General features: G+C 39.5%; 1 protein-coding gene across 1 annotated transcript; it reads left to right on the top strand.

The window, feature by feature from the left end:
- Positions 1-1,120: 1,120 nt before the first annotated feature.
- On the top strand, positions 1,121-16,676 carry LOC105902426 (mitochondrial pyruvate carrier 2-like). Its single transcript, XM_031583213.2, has 5 exons — positions 1,121-1,279; positions 4,484-4,524; positions 4,835-4,919; positions 11,335-11,446; positions 16,537-16,676. Exons 1-5 carry the CDS (start codon positions 1,135-1,137, stop codon positions 16,580-16,582), a joined length of 429 nt encoding a protein of 142 aa, XP_031439073.1. The 5' UTR covers positions 1,121-1,134; the 3' UTR covers positions 16,583-16,676.
- The last annotated feature ends 802 nt before the right edge of the window (positions 16,677-17,478 follow it).

Consider the following 17,478-nt stretch of genomic DNA (forward strand, 5'->3'; position numbering starts at 1 on the left):
TCGTTGGAAGATAAATTAGAAATTAAATGTTTGGGGCAACACAAAAGGATTAGGACATTCACAAGAAACACGATGGGACAGCAGAGACTGAACGCTCCATGCTTTCCATTGAAAACCCGTTCGTTCATGAACTGGTGGATTTTAACAGCAAAGCCATCGAGGGGTTTGCCAACATTTCTACTTAAGTAAGGTAACGAATTATTTGTACTTCGTTACTTGACACCTCTGCTGGTTACTCCCTTCTGTTGTAGATGTGCACGGTCGCAGAGTTGTCAATCCTAAAGCCAAATTGATCCATGTACCAGATACAAAAAATATTACCACAGTCACACGTTTGACGTTGTCAACGTTTGTACAGACTTTATGGGCCGAGCAGGTGTTATCGTTTAACTGATAATGGTGTTAACTGGTAACCTAATGTCTGGTTACTTTTTCGCTGGTTACTCCCTTCTGTTGTAGATGTGCACGGTCACAGAGTCGTCAATCCTAAAGCCAATGCCTGCAAAAAAACATAATAAAGATGAAATGAAAGTAGCCACTGGGAGGTTCGAACACAGACATGCTTTAGGTTGTCTACCAGCCTGCTGTTAATTGTCTGCGCCAAGTAGATAATAATCTAAGTTGACAATTTGTTTGTATCGTCTTCCCAAGAAACGGCTACCTGTTTTAACTTGTGCGACTAATGGGTTAACACAGCGGGCTGTTATCTGGTGACAGGTGTATGGCTCTATCCTTACTGCTTCATCCCACGAAATATGTGCCTTTTCAGATTTCAAAAGGGTTAGCAGCTTTTTGTGTAGTTTGAGGGAAAAGACAACTTGACGTAACAAGAAATGTCATTGTGCCATCCCAGGCTGTGTAAGTTAATATTGTACTACTGTTTATGACGGGAAAAGTCAGCAGACATCGCGCGTTAAGACGATATCCAGTTAAACTGCAACAGGACAGAAATCATAACTTGTCCGTTATCTTGCCCTTATCTATAAAAAGCTTGCTGGGCGTCGCCGTTAAATGACCAATAGGCGCTCACTGAAATTGAACGAGAGGCTATCTGGGATCAGATGGTTAAATTGCTCTTAGGGCAGCGTGGCTGTTGGTATAGTTTGAAATAGTAGCCTATATCTTTCATTAGACATGATTCGAGGAGTCAAGGAGATCCTGCGGTCGCAGAGTGTGCGGTATTACTCGGTAGGACTCAAATCTGTTTATCGGAAAACTTTAGATAATGTCGAGCAGATTCTACCTGCGAAATTAAGACCATTCTACAATCATCCAGCAGGTAACAAAAATCCTCTCACACACAAAGTTGTTTTTGTTAATTCGTTTTTGTGCCCTCCATTTTGTGTTTTGTAGCCTCAAAGTAAGTGGGAAAATCTGCACATCATAAGCTAAAAATAGTCGATATCATTCTGTTTTTGATGTATTTTCCTTTGTTTCGTTGTTTATTTAGAATTTGCAATTGGATTTCTATAAGACACATGCACACTGTGTGGTCCTAATAACGCAAAGGGGCATTTAGGGATAAGTGGTAGGTGAGAAGCAGGCAATACAGATACTTGCTGGGTATATGAAAGAAATTCAAAGATCTTTAAGCCTGAGCAATATACCTCTTTCGAGAATATGCTGAAAACTATTGACTTCAGTCTTTGAACATAATGTTATGTGTGCCTGTGATTGACTTCAGTCTTTGAACATAGTGTTATGTGTGCCTGTGATTGACTTCAGTCTTTGAACATAGTGTTATGTGTGCCTGTGATTGACTTCAGTCTTTGAACATAGTGTTATGTGTGCCTGTGATTGACTTCAGTCTTTGAACATAGTGTTATGTGTGCCTGTGATTGACTTCAGTCTTTGAACATAGTGTTATGTGTGCCTGTGATGTAAGCTGCACTCCGGAGAGGTTTCAGGTGCTAAACGTGAGGTAAACAAATGACCTGCTAATAGCGTTCCTGTGCTGTTGTTTTCTGCATTTCTTGCAAAAGATGCAGTCCGTTCTACATAGATTAGGCTACCTGATTTTGTTGAGCATTTAAGGACATAATTAGAGTGACACACCTAACAGCAGAGACACTGTAGTAATGGAATCACTTTTCAGCATTGTAAGTGTTTCTTGTCAGCAACCTCAGAGACGCCTCATCTACACACTTGGAACTTTACTGTTTTCAACATTTTAGTTTATCCTTACTCTAGGTCAGAAGCCTTTTTCTTGCTAAGGATCTGTTTTTTGGAGCTTCTTTAACTGCTATTATTTTCTTCTGTACTCTCACTACGATTGATTCTCCTCTACATTTTTATATAGGGGCCAGTGTTCTAAAGGTGTAGGATTTAAGTGTGGCTCCAATGCAGTATGGAAACGTATGGAAAACTACCTGTTTACAAACATGGAACTTTGCAGTGAAAGAGGACCATTTGAATTTTGAAAAAATTCCATAAGGATTTAAAGGCAAAGCTAATTTTGAAGTTAAAACGAACCATGTCAGAGGAACAAAGAAAAATATGATGTAAGTAGCATTGCAGGTGTAGTTTATTTAATTATTATGTTACTATTAAAGACATGTCACCAAATGCAACGATTTAATGATAACATATTGTTTAAACACTGATAAATGGAGGTAAACATACATCTCAAGTCGTCGTACACCCCCTGCTAGGTCCATTGCTGTTGTCAGATAACATTACTGGCTGTGACCTAACTTAAACCTTAGAGCTTGAGTTTTACCGGTGTAGTAGGCACAACTTAAAGCCCCATTCCGAGAGAACTGGTATTTTTTGTTACTGAGCTCTGCCTAAAGTTGCGCAGTGTAGCTCACTTTTACACCACTGTCATACAAATACAAATTGCACTTCGAGACCCCCTAATGGACAGTGTACACGTGTATTTGTTGACAAGCTGAAGGATATGGAACCGGCAAAGACAACAGCAGAAGCCAAAGAAGCATGTAGGTAATATCACAAGATTTGACACAAATATGACTGCATAGTTGTATTTATTGTGACATCGTAGATGAACGCTAACATAACCAAAGAATAACAAAATAATGCGTTTGCATGTGGAGTATGTGTAATCTAATAAATAAATAATAAAATTTAGTTGGCAACATGCTTACTATACATTGGACAGTGTAATGTATTGCAAGCTATGAGTTAGGTTTTCAAGGTTGCAAACTTTAAAGGCTTATTGGCATGAGATTGACGAAGACTGATCAAACTTTTTGACATGAGATGAATTTATTTGGCTGCTAGCCTGAGACAGGACAGGTCGATGACTTTGGGCATCTGGAAGAACTACAAATCTTCGGGAGACCGGGATGACTCCTATAAGGTTACAGCCTACGTCAAATTCTTTCATAAATAACATTGGCAGGGATGTTTATGATGAAAACTAGCGAGTTGATAACTTCGTGTTTCCTAACACAGCCAAACATCGAGTGCAACACAAAACATAGAAAGCCGGCTAATAAGTTATTACTGACTTGTCCAACAGAAAGAAGGCCAGCTCGGCATCTGACTTGCTCGATTAACACTTTTGCTATGCTGCTATATATTTTTTTTATAATATCATCTACTGGCTAGTGTGTTTATTGCAGCTCCTACAATCGTATGATAAAACAACATGAGGTTGCCAAGTTTGATGCCTATTCAAGTTTGATGCCTGACTGGGGACTGCCCCCTCATTCTTTTCAACAAGTTTGATGCTGCCAATAGAACGCTCTAGTGCCAGCACCAGGTCAAAGTTAGAGGTGGAGGATTTACAAATACTGTTGGATTCCTTGGATCAAGGAAAGCTCAAAGAACCCAGTGACAGTATTTTCTGCCGCACAAATGTATGGATTTTCATTTCCAAAAAACTTTCATTCATTACAGCCATCAAAAGTCAGCAATTTCAGCGACGTTTTTATGTATTGACAACAAACACGGTTGATCCACTCAATTTTAAAAACTTTTTCTAAGGAAGTCCTTAAAATTGACCACTGGGGGAGCTGCAATAAGTAAAAAAAAGGATTTTTGTGCATAACTGTTCATTATGTTTGGCTTAAAAAGTAACTCGTAGGTCTGCTGATCCCTTTGAAGATCCATGACCCATGGTCCATGTCGACCTAATTGATGTAGCCACCATTTTGAATTTAGGTATTACATTTATGAAATACAGGTGTACCTGCTTTGTCTTGTTTAGAATTGTAGCTTCTGTGAAGAAAGAGGTGGACATTCTTGGAGATGCATCTCCTGACTAACAATGCATCCTTGCTCATAGCTCCGCTCTACTCGCTTCTCCCTCATCATTCCTTGTCTCCTCAGAGAGCTTTTAAAGAAAGGAGACATCATGAATGATGGCTGGCTTTGAATAATATACAGGGTACATTAGTGTTTAGGAACAGTGTGTGTCTGTTATGAAGAAGTGCAATACTGACACTAAACACTTACAAGTTTAACTAGATGTATTTCATTATCTGTTCTTCTGAGCCTCTTTTTTTCTGCACTTCAGGTCCCAAGACAGTCTTCTTCTGGGCTCCGTGGTTTAAATGGGTTAGTAGTTCATATTCCTCTAGCCTTAATTGAACAACATCCTGAGTCTCAATTCAATCCATATCCATATCATGTCCATATCTTTTTATAATGAATGTCCATCACCATATTGAGTATGTAAAATGATTACATCAATATGTAGATTATTTTTTACTTTCTTAAAATAGTTATTGAAGAGCACAATAGCTTTTCAGTACTTCTTAAAATCAACTAATTGTAGCCACTTCCTAAATACACAAATGATTGGAACAATTGTCTACTCTTTACGAGAGATGCTTCAGCTTCGTGGGTTTTCTTCCATCTCTTGCAGGGATTGGTAGTTGCTGGCCTGGCTGACTTCACTCGCCCTGCAGAGAAACTCAGCGTATCTCAATCTGGAGTGCTGACAGCCACGGGTGAGTTGGCTCCTGTGGTTACTGTTTCCACACGCGTCCTTCAGACGAGAGCCAATGACCAGTATGGAAGTATAATAGTGGCAGATGTCCTGAAAGTAAAACGCCATGTTGAATTAGTGAATTACATCAAAACATATCGCAATTGTAGGTGCAACAGGGTTATCAGATCAGTCTGATAGAATTCATTAATAACCATTCATTTTGGTGTTCAATATTTTGTAATTAAACTACTTAAATTGATGGAAACTCTAGTTGGAACACTGTGCCAGAGTCTTGGCTAATATTGCACTACTAATGTACTACCATTACACTACACTTAGTTTATAACACTCATGAAACATCCAGTTCAATTTAGTCTATAACACTCATTACACATCCAGTTCAATAAGAGCACGTTAACACTCATTAAACATCCAGTTCAACAAGAGCACGTTAACACTCATGAAACATCCAGTTCAACAAGAGCACGTTAACACTCATGAAACATCCAGTTCAACAAGAGCACGTTAACACTCATGAAACATCCAGTTCAATAAGAGCACGTTAACACTCATGAAACATCCAGTTCAACAAGAGCACGTTGACACTCATGAAACATCCAGTTCAATAAGAGCACGTTGTTGGCAGAGGATGGTTTCAGTGGATATTACCACAAGGACAGATAGGACAACAGTTTACTCTTAAAAAAAAAACATTTATTAAAAATAATAAACACTAATCATCAACTAATACTAATCAGGTATGATCAATAGACTTGAGTAACGATGTAATAATCAAGGCATACGTGGACATGGTCATAGTAATAATAATAATATGGTAATAGTAGGTAGTAAGGCTGTATGTTCAAGTAACATTGGGAATGTGTGAGTGTGAAAGAGCACGTGCGTGTGTGTAACATGTGTATGTGCGGGTATGTTCAAGTAACATAGGGAATGTGTGAGTGTGAAAGAGCACGTGCGTGTGTGTAACATGTGTATGTGCGGGTATGCGCAGCTGTGCACTGAAGAGAGAGAGAGGGGGAGTGAGAGAGAGACGATGTGCAGACGCACAAGTGAGAGATATGTGTGTGTGTGTGTGTGTGTGTGTGTGTGTGTGTGTGTGTGTGCGTGAGTGAGGGTCGTGCTCAAGCGTCTGTGCTAGGCCCAGAGTGGCGTGGGCACAAGATGCTTGAGTATGGGTGAGAGACTATGGGAGATTGACATGATGACTTGAGTATGGGTGAGAGACTATGGGAGATTGACATGATGACTTGAGTATGGGTGAGAGACTATGGGAGATTGACATGATGACTTGAGTATGGGTGAGAGACTATGGGAGATTGACATGATGACTTGCATAGTAAAACTGTATCCCATACACAACAACTGATACTTCCAATGTTTAAGAACTCGTGACTCATTTTCAGTAATCACCTGCTCATCAGTGAGTCACATGACCAATTAGTCTGGTATTTATACCCCCACAACATGAGTCACATTAAAAAATAAATAATTCAGGCTTGTATGAAGTCATATCACATACGGCTATTGTGATTAGGACCACATGTTGTCTAACATGATAAATGTAGCAACAGCAATGTCCCTCCTTGCTGTAATTGAAGAGTCTTTAATTAAACTCTCAATTACTTCTTCTCTTCCCAACAAGAACATTAAGGAGAGCCCATTTCACTCCGGTCCTGGTTGTACCCCACATCCAAAATAAAACAAGACCACCCCAATTCAGGAATAATTCACATAACATATCAAACGGCTTTTTGACCTTACACATTCTGCAAAGCAATGACAAAAAGGTTTCTCTTATCACATTTGTCTGTGACATTGGGATCAATGCCAGAAACAAAGTCATAGCAGACCCACAGCCACATGTAATATGAGCCACTGGAGATCACAGAGGCCTTTTACTCAAGGCTCTCCAGTTTGGCCATTTCTGATTCCCCATCTCCAACGTATACTCCCACACGGTATCTCCTATTTAAAATAGCTTTACGTTTCCCCCTAACCATGTTAATCTTACGAGATTCAAAGATTTAAATATCTAATTGGCTGTCTGATATGCCCTTCAAGTCTGTTGTAATGCCAATATCAGGGAAAGGGTCTCCCGCATCTGGCGCTACCAAACCCGTCTAAAGGTCCTCCAGCGATGTCCACTCCTCATGCACAGAGGATGTAGCCAACCTACTTGCCAAGTGTATCAGTCCCTCTCCTCTCCTCTCCTCTCCCTTCTTTGGGCAGAAAAGGTGCACTTTCTTGGACCCAGTGAAATATATCCCCAAATAAGTCCACCATGATAGAATAGACTTTAATCGTCATGGTGCAGTAGATTTGCTGGGAGCACTGAGCCGCTGTGACTATGCACGCTGCCATCATTCATATACAATAATGGATTGCATGCAAGATAACAGTCCAACAGGAGCTTCCATACAAGACAGTTGGTGCCAAAAATATATATATTACAAATTGACTAATTACAGGTACATTTCTACCTCAGTAGTACTTCCATGTACTTAAGTACACTAATAAGCACTAATACTTAAATTGATATTTAGTATATTCAGATAAAGTATACTACCCCAGAAATATACAGAAGTGTTTTGTTAGAATCAGAATCAGAATCAGAACGGTTTTTACTGCCAAGTAGGTTTTCACCTGCCAGGAATTCTCTGTGGTACATTGGTGCAAACAATAAACATACACAATAAACAATACACGTATTAAGTTATTTTCCAAACATAGGAAAAACAATATATAAAATATATAAAAAAATGTACATAATATGTTAAAGGGAAAAATGAGCTGTGCAGTCTATGCAGGAGTGTGCAAATAAGAGCGTGGGATAAGAGTCCGTGTTGGGGGGGCGGGGGTCCCGGGCCTTGTTGATGAGGCCAACCGCAGACGGGAAGAAGCTGCTCTGGTGGCGTGAGGTTTTGGTCCTGATGGCTCTCTATATGGTGTCATTAAACAGATGGGGGAAGTAAGGCAAGAATAACCTCCAGGTACCAGCCCGATGGTTGATACAGCTTCTGCACGTATTCTGAGCTCAACCTGTGGACCTGGACATCATGGACAGAGCCAGGCAGACCAGGCAAGATGGTCTTTCTGGCCATAGATGGTCTGTAGTTACATGGAGTGGACAGGAGGGAGTCCTTGTGTGTTGCTGGAGGCAATAGTCCGAGCCACATGGCATAAGGCAGGAGTACCTGCCAGGTGAGTGACCCCTGCTCTCATGGCGCCCAGCTCATCATCAGAGGGAAAGTGCACTGCCCATTTCTCAATGCTGAGAAGTCCCTCTGTAATTTGATGGACAATTCCATAGATTTCATGGTTGCCCTTTCAAGAGCTTCAACAAGGGCATTAACAGGTTTGTCTGGAAAGCTCTCCATCTCCAAAAACATCAAACAGCAGGAGAGCGTTGACATTCAGCTGACAGTGTGGTGTCAGTGTGGATAAAGGGGAAACACTAATTAAAATGAACTTTAAGATATTTTTTAATAGTAGCAGCATAACATTTCATCCTCTGAAAAGTATTTTAAGATATTTGTAAATGACAACTACAAACATGTTTAATAAATGTGAATTTATTGTTTTACTGGGGTAACATATTTCTTGCTGCTTTTCAGAAAGGAAATTGTCTTGAGCTCCTGGATGAATTAATGTTATAATTTAGGATATATTTTGAACTATTTGTTAATATTTATTAATATTGTTTTTTACTTGGGTGACATGTCAGAAGCTTGATATGATGATTATACTAGGTCCTTATAGGTGTTTGATAAAAATAACAGTGCACCCCCAATAAAATAGCCCAGATAAAAAAAAGTAAACTGAAGTCTACTTAATTTAAGTATACTTGGTATACTTGCGTGCACTCTTGATTTATGAGCTAAAAGGGGTGCTATTTTTCAAGTTACTAATTATGTACTTAGTTTATTAATGATATGTCATTAGTGCTAATAAAGATATACTTCAATACAACTAAGTGTACTTGACTGTACTATTTTGAGGCACCATTAAGATACATTTTAAGTTATACTAAAGTACATTTTTACACTAGTTGTTTTACTTTCAAAAACTGCACTTTGTTGTACTTGGAGTATATTTGAATCTACTGTTAATCCACTTATAGGAATATAAACTGTAGATGGATACTTTCTTTATCCCAAGGGAAATGTAGAACATCCAGTAGCTTATATAACTCATAAATAGTGTGGAAACTTGCAAAAACATAAATACACACAAATAGTATAATGAGACATACTAACAATAATTTAAAACTAGGTTTAATAGGCAGACAAAAGTGAGATATAAAGTCTGTGCAAAGTACATGGATGGAGAGTGGTAAGATGGGATGGATGACAGGGCAGACTGAGGTAGACTCATGCAGAGAAGTCCATCTCCCCCTCCCCTTCTGCGTGGAGTTGGACAGCTGACTGGCCCTGGAGACAAAGGACCTCCTCAGCCTGTCCGTTGAGCATGACGGTGACCGGAGTCTACAACTGAATATGCTCCTATGTCTATTGAAAGTACTGTGTAGAGGGTGGTGGTCATTGTCCAAAAGTTAGCAACCTGCTCAGGGTCCTTCTCTCTGCCACTGTTGTGAGACACTCCAGTTCAGTGCCAACAACAGCTCCCACCTATATCTCACCAGCCTGTCCAGTCGCCCAGCATCCCTCTTCTTCATGCTGCCTCCCCAGCACACCACAGCATAAAAGAGGACACTGGCAACAACAGACTGGTAAAACATGCTCAGAAGCTTGTTGCAGACATTGAAGGACCCCAACCTCCTCAGGAAGTAGAGCTGCATCACTGTTGGATGACCAGTCCAGTTTATTGTCCTGTCCTTATTGTCCAGATGAACACCTAGGTATTTGTAGGTGTTGACCACCCCCTCAATGGAGACTGGTAGCAGAGGAGGCTGAGACCTCCTGAAATCCACCACCATCTCCTTGGTCTGTGTAATTATATGTATAATTCAATCAGAATGTGTGGGTATGACATTTGAAATGCATTATATTATAATAAAACTATATTTACAATGTATTTTCCACATTTGATTGAATTATAAATATATTTCCTATATTATATTATAAGTATATTAACAGTTAAAAGTGGATTCAGATATACGTAAAAAGTACGTTTATAAGTATATTAAGTGCATCTTAATGGTCTCTCAAAATAGTACAGTCAAGTTAGTATACTAAGTACATAATTAGTACTCAAAAATAGCTCACTTTTATTACATTAATGAGTGCTGAAAAGTATATTAAATATACTTTAATTAAGTATACTTCAGTGTACTTCTTTTTAACCTGGGGCTACCTGAAAATGAATGGTTTTCTTTTGGGGAATAATAAAATGTCTGTGCATCAACCTCTATGTTTCTTCATGTCATTCTGTTTGCAACATCACTAACTTTCACTAACTAGTCGTTTCATTTACTACAAATTATTGAAAAGGGATAACTATATTACTATACATGGTTTATATTTCTAGTGTAAAACAGAATCTTGTTTTTGAAAAGATAATTTTTTCAGTTTCAGTGTGGCCCAGTTAAAAGGGGGAGGTGGGTTCAGACAGATAATGATGTTGCTGTGCAAGCCTAATGTTGCCACTGACATCAAACAAAGCTTCTTCAGCAGGTTTAACACCCTTCCTCTTGCCCTTAATGTCTAGTTTTCTCAAAGCCAGTTTGTTTGAAGTTCCTCCTTATGGGCCTTTACTTGCAGTCATTCACGCTCGAAATCTAGCTCCTTTTCCCTTAAAGCTAGCACCCTTATGAACTTGGAGTTCCATCTTGGCAGTGGACATGCAACATTTCTCTTCTATCGTAGGCAAAACGCTGTTAGTGGCCAAATTCAACAACTGGTCTTTTGTAAGGTGATTTTAATTTCGAAACACTGGTCATGACTTGAGAATGTATTAATCAAGTGCCTTGTACATGGCTTTTCTGTGTTTCTGTGTGTGTGTAATTTAGATTATTAGGTGCTGACACCACTTAGTCTGCATATGTGTAAGAGGAACCTTTTGTCTATGTTTGGGTGATCTCAGAGGTGATAAGAAGGGTCGAACTGTGCTTGTTCGACCCTGTGTAAAACTGAAATCCTTGCATTATCCTAAGGACAAATTAAATAAGAAAAGCAACAGGGGCAAAGGACTAACAAGCCATTACAAGTACAGAAAAAATATTTTAAAACTATTTAATTATGAAATATATTTAACTGCATGAAACAAGCCATTAAACCCTTAATCTGCAGCACACCAATTGTTACATATAAGGCCTGGGTGATCCATGATTCTCATATTAAGGGTATCTTGGTATATGAATCAACCTGCTAAGTTTCAAGTCTGTTTCTTTTCTTAAGTATTTGTATTAAATGCCTAACACTTACAATTTTGTTTACTATTTTGTGTGGTTATAGGCTTCATATGGTCACGCTACTCCTTAGTCATCGTCCCACGCGTCTGGAACCTCTTTGCTGTGAATTTCTTCCTCGGCCTGGCTGGCTCATCTCAACTCTTCAGGATTTGGAGGTCTCTACACTCAAATTAATAGTTTGAAGATATTTCTTGTTATTATGAAGGAATTCATTTGATTCAACAAGTATTAATTGCTACATTACATTTCTGTTCATTTCTTACTTCCCACAGTTAAAACAAAGGATGGTTGTTATCTCAGAGCAGTGTTACATTTATATGAAAATTGTGATTCAAAATGTGATTATTTTGGTGAATTGCCAAAATGTTTGGTATATTGGTAAGAAGGTGAAATGTCCTCCTTCTCACCACTTTGCACAGGAATTGTGTTTGATGCACTTTGCCCCGCGAGAGTGAGAGAGACATTGGACTCTCTCACACACACACACACATATCTAGTTAGGCATTTCACTAGCCACCTGTTCCCTATTGCCTTAATTAGGCAAGGGCATGAGGAGTGTTTTGATGTGATGTGTGTTAGGACTAATGTGGGGAGGGTTGGGTCCAATCGGGGGTGATTGGACCAGTAGTATATAAAGGGTGAGGCGTGAGAGAAGAAGGACTTACCTGCTGTGAAGTTAAGTCAGAATTGTATGTACTGTGACCCTAGTTTGCCTAGTTTTTGTACTTTGAGTACGTTTTGACTTTTTGATTTATGTTTTGTGCACCTGTTCAATGAAGAGAATCCCCAGTAAAATAAATAATAATATATTTTTATAAGAAAGCAGACCATCTCCTGCGCCGTTTTTTCCCCAACTTCACCACCGACTCCAGTTAGCCCACATCCCAAAACGTGGGGCGGCCGCCTCGGTCCCTCACGATATTTATAAATGACCTGAATGCTAGGGGCTTCATATATATAATGGCTGTTTATACAAACATATGTGATGGTTTAATTGATGTATTCTCTCCCAAGTTTTAAGGAGCCTAATTTAGTAACGTCCAGGGACTTGAACAAACAATTTCACTTAAAATCTGTAATGTTATTCAGACATCAGCAAGTTCAATCTTTGAATTGGACATTTTGGAAAGAGGACACCAGACAGAGTGGGCTCGATCATGCCAGTAAGGGGGACATAGTGTTGGACACAGAGTGAATGAAGCACGGACAGCCCTGAGTCCAAATGGGACAGACAAATGTGTGCTCCATCTGTGATGAGAGTGGGTTCTCTTGAGGCTCTGTTGGGTTTAGGAAAAAGGATACATTGATTTACCCCTCCTTTCCCAAAGAAGAAGCATGTCTGAACATTATGGGACAGAATGCATTCAAGTGGTAAATACTGTGGAAACATTGAATTAATCTGACTGGAGTTGTATGAATGTTTAATGAATGAACAGTTTTAATACAATAAACTGCAGGCTTAAAAGTTACAAGTATCAGTCAAACTGGATGCAAGTTAAAAACCCAAATGGATAAGTACAACTGTAAATAATAGCAATTGAAAAAACAGGGTGGATGTCAAATAGACCAAATACACTTAAATGACCAAATATACTTGATAATCTCGTATACGTGAGATGAACCCAAACCTGAATGAGTGGGTGAATGAGTGAGTGAATGAGATAAAGAGTTGAAAAGGAAGAGATGGAAGAGAGAGAGAGAGAAAGAGAGTGAGCGAGTGAGCTAAGGCTGAGAGTGAGAGCCAAAGAGCAGAGCAAAAGAGACCAACTGTTAACAGATACAGGAGCTCTAACAGAGCGTTTTAGATAGAAGGTTAATACATTTATTTATGAATAGATACTCTTAAATTAACCTCACATTCTGTTAATTCTAATTCATTGCAAGGAACCATTAACATGTTATGCTAGCCCATGATTTGAACCTAGGCTTTTTCTTTAAACAATGGAGGCCGTAACATTACCTTGCTATCTAACAACAAACTATGTCAATACTGTTAGCTGTATTATATTAGTCACTTCCTCAGGCTACCTGTGACATGGTGTGACATGTATTGCTATGTTATTTCTTCTATTCCAGTACATGACAATATTAAGCAATAGAGGAGTCCCACGAGTCACTTTTGGTTATGTACGCTCTTGAATGTTAACTGTTGCTTGGTGACAAACGGCAACTCTAGAAGTTTTTAACTTCTCTTTCAAGTAGCTTACCTCAAATTAAACTCCCTCTCGTTTGTGAAACGGGTGGGATGTGTTTGCACCAGGATGGCGTCTTTTGGGTGGGATGTGTTTGCGCCAGGATGGGTGGGTTTAAGAGCAATACTGCGGTGCCGTCAGCCCGATGACAGAAATGAAATGCTGCTCTCACAGATTGAAGGCCGAGGCTAATGGCCTAGGCTGACCTGTAGATAGCCCTGGCTGGCACTCACCAGATGGTGAACATTTGGCAATTGACTGACATAGCACATTATATTGACATGGTAAATTGATAGATAAATAATATATAATTATTTTTGCATAGGTATCCCCTATTTGCATACAGACCGTTCCTGTTTCATTCCTTTGAATTGTATACATCTGTAGTGACGGGTATCATTTCTCATAGAAGTATAACTCATTGCCTACAGCTACCCTGAAATGTTTGATATTTCTATCTCTCGACAGCTGTCACCTGTCTGTTCCATACCCGGTCAGTACATGCTGAGTCATAAACAGAAATGAAATCTGGCTCTTGGGTACACTTGAGCCTGTTGTTTATAATGTGCACACATATATACTGGTCCCTTATCAGTGTGCTCTTGGGTGTTGCAATACCAAACAGGAAAACCAGTGTGCGTCCCACCTGACCGTAGGTATTCTGTAAGAGGTCATATTTCTGCTCACTCTCCCCACTGTTGACATAGAAACAATCCCTGGCTGTAGAGAGGGCTTCAGCCTATATTTTAATCATAGCATTTGCACGTTACCTGTTCCATAACTATCAGATGTCTGGCAATTTCATTATTTTCCTTTTTTTTTTTACTTTCATTCTTATTGTCAGAATATATTTGCTGGTACATATGCAGGATATACAGGACCTCTGTTTAACACCCAATTCAAATAAGTTTAATATCGGTTATTCAAGCACAATCATATGGAATACAATAATGTAATAGAACAGTCCATCACTTAGTCAAGAGAAGGTGGTGCTGGTGGATGTTGGCAAGCACACACAGGCCAGGAGGACACTTTACGTTAAGGGTACATGAATCATCATAAATTCATGTATCAGGGGGTCCAGGCTCTGGGCTCTGTAAAGCGCCTTGAGACAATGTATTGTTCTGGTGCAATATAAATAAAATAAAATTGAATAAAATTGGACTGAACTGAACTGAACTGAACTGAACTGAACTGAATTGAATGTATGACTTATGCATTACTTCTTGCGTTAATATCTAATGACCCATCAACAATTAACAGGGAGTTTTCCCTCGTCCCCTTATATCTATTTATCCCTTCTTCTGCTGTATCACTTGTATCCCTGTATCCTCCCTAGTGATTAATGCTACCTAACCAAAAGACCATATCAAAATAGTCTAACGTTATTGTGCAAACAAAAATAAAATGAGAAATCACGGCTAAGTGATCCTGATTCCGTTGGCCTTGATCTCATTAGATCCAGTGCAGCATTTAAGCAATAAGCCCCAAGAGGCCATGGTTTACTGTGAAGTGGCATTGATGTTAGGAACACCACGGAGCGGAGTGATAAAACCCCTGCTCTATAACCCCTGCTCTAAAACCCCTGCTCTAAAACCCCTGCTCTAAAACCACTGTAAACCATTGCTTTTATAACATAGTTAGCACGTATCCCTCAGAGCATAGCATCAGAGTTTCGGTACACTGGTGCTTTGAGCACTAGTTGGTGCTACTGGCCCAGAGGACTAGATAAGGATTTGTATCTCGTATCCCAGTTTGCAGTAGCCTATACCAGCAAAAAGCATTACTGTTGGAAAAGTCTGCTTTTAATAAAGCACTGTACGATTAGCTTACAGTTTTACCTTTGTGACTAAAAACATTAGGGCAGCCCTTTTTCCAAAACTTATTGATTAAGCCCTAATGTTATTTTCAATGCATCTATTCTAGTCAATGGTTTCAATCTAAATCCTATGTCATTCGTAGAGGCTCAGTGAGCCTAGGAAGACGGTACACGACTTTCTATTGTCTTTCAGATGTTTATTTTTGCATTCCGGGGCACAGTACTTGGCTACCATTTTGATGATACAGTCTTGCTTTACTAATTAGCTCATTGAACTGGACTTTTTCCTGCCAATATGTGCACAGTACGTGAAAGTGTGTTAGGCATGTTGGGTGTTAAAAGTGTTTGGGAAAGATGATGATCTGTATGCGATAAGTCTTCAAGAGATTCTTGAGAAGATTGAAAGGGTCGCCCATGCTCTGGTAGCAGTTGGTAGCTCGTTCAACCATAAGGGAACCACAAATGAGCACAGTCTGGACTGACATTGCCTAGTGTGACAGGACTGACATTGCCTTGTGTGACAGGACTGACATTGCCTTGTGTGAAGGGATACTAACGCCAGCCTTCATTCCTTGGAGGAATGCAGTGGGCAAGAAGTAGCATAAGCCTGAAAAGAAAAGCTTTCATCAAGAACTACATTGCTATAAACACCAGACAGTATACTAGCAGGCTGTATATGCGGTGATGTTGGTGTTTGCAGGGGTTTTGCATGCCTTTTAGCTTGCTAGCTTTAGACCAAAACTTGAGAAGAGAATGTCCATTGCTGTATTCATTTGAAATGTCTGGATTCCAGGAAGTGTTGTTGAGCAGCAGCCACCAGTTAAATTGTCGCCTACCAGTAACCTAGATCTACACCAGTTCTGTATCACGACTCAGTCGCCCGAGTGAAGCCTGTGGCATGAACACTGTTAATAATTCTTGACTGTATAATTGTTAACTAATCTAAGCTTCACCAACCAATCATTACCTCGAGAGACCTAATGATAAATCTATTTAAGATGACGTATTCTGAATGCATTCCTTCATCAAGAACTTGATGTCACCTCGTCTAGCACATCAATCAGAATAGTAAAAAAGACTTGAGAACGGATGTGTATCTGTATGCAGATGCACTTCTACAGTATTTCATTCCAGTGGCCCCTATTGTCTAGGTCAGCTACATATGATATATGCTGCATGTTTGCACTTCCTTGCTGAGGATACAGATGTGTGTTCTTTCTTCTTCTATTTTCAGGTATAATCAAGAACTAAAGCAGAAGCTAGAAGCATCGGATCCGTGAGGACCCCAAAACTCCATTCACAAAAATGGGAAGAAACACGTATTTGTTTCGTTAACAGCATACTTTTACTATTAAAACTTTTTTTTCCCCCAAACTTTTCACTTCTTTGTCCATCTGTATGGGCAATGCTATGTCTGTACACATTTGTGTGTCTATATTATGCGTACTATATACAAATCCCTGACCACATATCCCTGAAGGCTTGTAATATGGGTTGAAAAAGCCTTAGCTCATTTACATGATTTCTGTCCTATATTAATAGTCTGGGATAACATTACTGTTAAAAGATATGTACAATTTAAAACATTTGGGTGATGACTGTCAGGGACCCAACACATGGGACATAGGAACCAATCAAAGCACTTTCCACTTAAGACGAATGGCTTAGAAGACCTCAGTTATTCTCTCAGTTATTCCTCTCAGAAGTGCTTAAATAGCCACTACTGCCACATCTCATCCTCTTGAAATACTGAGCAGAAACGCTCAGGAAGACACCGTAGACGCCAGACCATGTTAGATCTGATCCCTGCTAAGGGAACTGTGGTTACAGTCGTAACACATTCCCTGTCATAGTGAACTGAGATCTAACACATGATCATATCACACCAGATCCCACCACTCATGCAGAGCAGTGGAAGACAAGAGCGTTATTTTACTGAATAGGGATTTCAGCTGCGTATGGGACGAAGCATGAAGGTTCTGATGGGATTAAGCATGAAGGTTCTGATGTGATTAAGCATGAAGGTTCTGATGTGATTAAGCATGAAGGTTCTGATGTGATTAAGCATGAAGGTTCTGATGTGATGTGATTAAGCATGAAGGTTCTGATGGGATTAAGCATGAAGGTTCTGATGTGATTAAGCATGAAGGTTCTGATGTGATGTGATTAAGCATGA

This window comes from Clupea harengus, chromosome 16 (genome assembly GCF_900700415.2).
Source record: "Clupea harengus chromosome 16, Ch_v2.0.2, whole genome shotgun sequence".
NCBI classification, from domain to species: domain Eukaryota; kingdom Metazoa; phylum Chordata; class Actinopteri; order Clupeiformes; family Clupeidae; genus Clupea; species Clupea harengus.

Coding starts and splice junctions, on each gene's coding strand:
- LOC105902426 (XM_031583213.2), top strand. CDS start 1,135: ATGATTCGAGGAGTCAAGGAGATCCTGCGGTCGCAGAGTGTGCGGTAT. Junction 4,525..4,834: donor GGGCTCCGTGGTTTAAATGG/GTTAGTAGTTCA, acceptor CATCTCTTGCAG/GGATTGGTAGTTGCTGGCCT. Junction 4,920..11,334: donor TGGAGTGCTGACAGCCACGG/GTGAGTTGGCTC, acceptor GTGTGGTTATAG/GCTTCATATGGTCACGCTAC.